The sequence below is a fragment of the Berghia stephanieae genome, chromosome 10 (assembly GCF_034508935.2).
Source record: "Berghia stephanieae isolate SIO BIC M18660-M18661 chromosome 10, UCSD_Bste_1.3, whole genome shotgun sequence".
Classification (NCBI taxonomy): Eukaryota; Metazoa; Mollusca; class Gastropoda; order Nudibranchia; family Aeolidiidae; genus Berghia; species Berghia stephanieae.
Window position 1 is genome coordinate 18,133,240 of NC_088369.1, and position 5,000 is coordinate 18,138,239.

General features: G+C 41.3%; 1 protein-coding gene across 1 annotated transcript in view; it reads left to right on the plus strand.

Annotated features, from left to right (window-relative positions):
* LOC144955999 (atrial natriuretic peptide receptor 1-like) overlaps positions 1–5,000 on the plus strand; it is a 12,543-nt gene that overhangs the window by 2,502 nt on the left and 5,041 nt on the right. The window contains exons 3-5 of the mRNA XM_078886265.1: positions 1,240–1,433; positions 2,400–2,561; positions 4,616–4,714. Of these exons, the coding sequence (XP_078742391.1) occupies positions 1,240–1,433; positions 2,400–2,561; positions 4,616–4,714 (455 nt within the window). The remainder of the gene's footprint in view (positions 1–1,239; positions 1,434–2,399; positions 2,562–4,615; positions 4,715–5,000) is intronic.

A 5,000-nucleotide genomic window follows, 5' to 3' on the forward strand; every position in this document is an offset into this window, starting at 1 on the left:
TAATTTAATACCGAAGCATATAGCAGAACGTTTAATTAATTCCCTTGTTTTATCTAAATTGGACTATTGTAACTCCCTTTGGGCGAATTTAGCTAAGACAAAATTAGCAAACTTCAGGTTGCTCAAAATAACGCACCAACAGTCCCTCCTATATTAAAGACCTTCTAAACATATATGTCCACAATAGAAACTTGTGGTCAAGCGATGACCAATCAATCCTTGTCAAACCTAAGCCATTGCGTAAAATAGGTGAACAATCTTTTCAATTTTCGGCCCCCCATTTTTGGAACTCTCTCCATCACACGTGAGATGCTCGGATTCGTTGACAACGTTCAAATCTCGCTTAAAGTTTTATCTTTTTACGTCATAATGTTGCAATATTATTTTCATATTTTGTTGTTAAATTGAATTCGTATCACGTTTCCATCAAACTTGTCTCACTGTAATATGTTTTGTTTTATATCATTGTAAAGCGCTTAGAGCCTGTGACAACGGGGTAAAGCGCTATATAAATGCCATTTATTATTATTATTATTATTATTATTATTATTATTATTATTATTATTATTATTATTATTATTATTATTATTATTATTATTATTATTATAAAGACAGCGTGGGACAGTTGTGGGACAGCGTGGCTCAGTGGTACAGTCTTTGTTTCGTACCCGAAAGGTACCGAGTTCGAATACCCGCTACGTTGTGTGGCCTTGAGCAAGTCACTTCGCCCTAGCTCAGTTTGCGGCGCTGCACTGCGGCAGACGCCTGGGTTATTCCAGTCTTCCCTTGGAATAGACCCTAGAGACAAATTTCCCCTATGGGATGAATAAAGGGAATTCTATTTATTTTAGGTTTTTTTCTCATAAACGCGGATGGCAAAAAACAATAACAAAGACCCGAGTGACCTCATCTTCATACTATCTATAGATAGTTCGAAGATGACGTCACTCATGTCTTTGTTATTGTTTTTGCCATCCGCGTTTATGAGTAATGCTCACTGAACTGTATTAACCCGACTATAAACGTTCATGGATACACACAATTTTGTGTATCGGCCCGTTATACTTCCGGATGGCAATGTTATGAGCTTCTTAGCCAAGCGCATACTAACTATAGGACCTCAGCCTTCGTAAAATCATATGACACTATCTAGTTCATTCCGATATATAATAATACCAGCTGGGCTCGATGTGGCACACATAACATAATTATAATTTATCATCATTTCCACGGTTCCAGACTTCTGACGGACACGGTGGTGGCCCCGGAAAGCTTTGACCTGGCCACGGTGTGCTTCTGTGTCGTGTCGGACTTCGAGGCCATTCTGGAGGCGTGTACGACCACCTCGGAGATCATCGACGTGGTCAACGCCATCTTTGAACACATGGACGACGAATTCCTGAAGCATGACATGTTTAAACTGGAGACCTTGGGTAAGTTTCAGATCCATAAATTATTATGAATTGTAGTCTGGACCCTCTATAGGGAGTGAGATTAGCGGAAGACTAACGTCCCTTGATTGGACGTCACGTATGGTTTTGCGCATGCGTCTCTCTCGTCCTCGCTTTCGGTGAAGTGTCACATGCCGCTTTCATCGGAAGCGAGGACGAGAGACGCATGCGCAAAACCATATTGAGGTTCTCTCCCTAATATCTTCTCCGCCGGTGACGTCCAATCAAGGGACGCCACTCTTCCGCTAATCTCATTCCCTATTTGGAATTGTAGTCTGGATCTAATATAGAGGCCATGTGGTCTTTTGGTATGACACTCGCTTTCGGATCGGAAGGTCCTGGGTTCGAGCCTCAGTTGGCGCATAGTTGAGTCCTTGGAAAAAACTCTTTACTCATATTCTCTCACTGCACCATGTGTGAAATTAGTACCTATCCGTTAACAGCGTTGTCTTTGTCGGAAAAAATTGTAATATCGCCTAACCGGCGTCGTGTTTCGTTCTTCATGTTACGTTCATATATTGCTGTTGGTCAGGGACCCCCCTGTAAAGCGCTTTGATCGCGTTTAGACTTTAGCTAGGCGTAGTTGCTCAATTGAAGAGAAGAAATATCGTTTCGTAGAGTGTGTAAAACTAAAACTTCATATTTTTAATTAATTCACGTTTTAGCTCCTTTTTCCACGTTTAGGTCAAAGAAACATCATAGCGTTTTGCGTTGATAAGTCAGGGTGTTTGTATAGATACAATGCGCTTGGCTGAGAAGTTCATAACATTGCCATCCGGAAGTATAACGTACCAACACACAAAACTGTGTGTAATCATGAGCGTTTATAGTCAGGTTAATACAGTTCAGTGAGAACTACTCATAAAAAATGGCTGGCTAAAAACAATATTATAAAGAGCTGTGTGACGTCAACTTCATTCTATCTGTAATATTTTGCTATTCATTCAGAGAATATGTCATTGGTGGTGTCCGGAGTCCCCGTGACCAATGGCACGAATCACGTGACGGAAGTTGCCAACATGTGCCTGGGTCTACGAGAGCGAATGTCTTTGGTACATTTACAGACTCCAGTGCGACAGGGTGTCCGGTTGAAGTTTGGGGTTTGTACAGGTAATGCTGTTATCATCATTATCATCATCATCATCATCATCATCATCATCATCATCATCATCATCATCATCATCACCATCATCATCATCATCATCATCATCATCATCATCATCACCACCACCACCACCATCACCACCACCACCACCATCATCATCATCACTACTATCACCACCACCACCACCATCACCACCATCATCATCATAATAATTATCATCACCACCACCACTACCACCACCACCACCATCATCACCACCACCATCACCACCACCACCACCACCACCACCACCACCACCACCACCACCATCATCATCATCATCATGGTTAGTTCCCACCAGACTCCACCAATCCGACTATAAAGATTAAAGGTCACACCTAGTTTTGTATATTCATACGATTGATCTGGGAAATAGATCGGGTGGGTATTTTCCTCAGAGTCGTAGCGACGTATAAATACACCCAGGTCTGACATCCGAATCATATTATGGGCCTACAGTTTAACATTGTTGTCATGAACAATAATTTGCCTTTATTTTATGAGATTTCCATTACAACAATGAGCCCATAATGAATTGGCTTATCAGACCTGTAAATGAGTGCACGTCTATTCGTATCATTAATAATAATACTACGTGAGTAGCTCAACAATACCTGTCATTCTTTACTGAAGAATAACTGTTCGGACTGTCCGAATCATAGCTATATTAGAAACAAAGGACAAAGGGCGTGGTTATCTTCCATTCACCACAACAACTTATTTAACCCTCTTCGGGCCTTGAGGTACATAGGGCATCCACCAGACATCTCCATTTTTTTGCGATCGGCTGCTTTTGCGGTGGCTGTAATCCAGAACAGGCCTGTTTCCTTTAATTATTTATCCATGGTCCTTCGCCAGGTTTCTTTGGGTCTTCACTGCTTTGTGCGGCTATTTGGTCTAGTAGTATGACACTCGCTTTCGGGTCGGAAGGTCCTGGGTTCGAGCCTCGCGCTCGGCGCATAGTTGAGTCCTTGGAAAAGACTCTTTACTCACATTCTCTCACCGTACTCAGGTGTAAAATGAGTACCTGGCCGTTAACAGCGCTGTCTTTGTCCGAAAAATTGCAATATCGCCTAACAGGCGGCATGTCCCGTCCTACATGTTAAATGTTGCTGTTGACCAGGGACCCCTTGTAAAGCGCTTTGAGCACATTTAGTGGATATTGCGCTATATAAAGCTCAATTTATTTTTTTTTTCTCTTCCCATCTGCTGTTCAGTACAGTCAGGGCAGTCTTTAGAAGTGACCCTTTTTTCCCCATTGTGGCAACATGACCCAGCCAATGCCATCTTCTTCGTCTTCTTCTTTTTATTTGGCTTTCCCTTCACCACAAGTTAATGCTTGTAATTGGATTCAGTAGTCTGATGTCACGCCGCCCGGCAACGGCGGCCATCTTGGTTCTAAACAAAGAAAATCATTACTTTTTATTCTTCATGCTGGCTAGAACTTTTCATATGCCTTGTGATCAGAATGTGTAAAAGTCAAAACATGATCAAATTTATGTTTTTTTCCTCTGGATACGCTTTGATGCTCGCCGGAGAAATATTTCATACGGGCGTCCGCCATTGTTCCGATAGTTTAGAGCCAGTGTTACTAAGTTACCATGTAGAAAACGGTAAGGGCTGCCTGAAGCCGGTGATCGTAAAATACTAACGAAAGAGTGAAAATGGAAAGGCTTCGTATTGGAACAAAACAGACAATTCACGTTTCGGGTACATACCCTTCGTCAGCACAACAATACACAAATAAACGTGGAAAACAAATAAAATATAACGAAAAATAACTGCAACCACCATTGAGTACAGACGATACAAGTTATTTTTCATTATATTTTATTTGTTTTCCACGTTTATTTGTGTATTGTTGTATGTGCTGACGAAGGGTTTGTACCCGAAACGTCCATTGTCTGTTTTGTTCCCATACGAAGCCTTTCCATTTTCACTCTTACGTTAGTAAGTTACCATGTGTCATTTTAGGAAGGAAGACTGTTGAAGAGTATTATGTAACTATTTCTATCAACAGGTCCTGTGGTTGCTGGTATTGTTGGTTCCCGGATGCCCCGATATTTACTGTTTGGTGACACCGTTAATATAGCATCGAGAATGCAGTCTGTTTGTCCAGGTAAATAAATAAAAAACCACGCTGTTGATTTCAGACTTCACTTTTGAGTTGAAAAGTCTTAGCTTTAGTCGAAGGGAGATATCTTTAGTTTTCCTACTGTATGGATGTGAAACTTGGAACGCATCACAGGCATGTATAAGGAGGGTACAGATTTTCGTAAACAGGTGCATGCGTAAGCTACTCAGAATAAAATGGATGGATAGAATAAAAAATAAGGAAGTATGGAAAAGAACACAGCAGAAACCAGTGGGAGAGGAAATAGGAAGAAGACGATGGAAGTGGATTG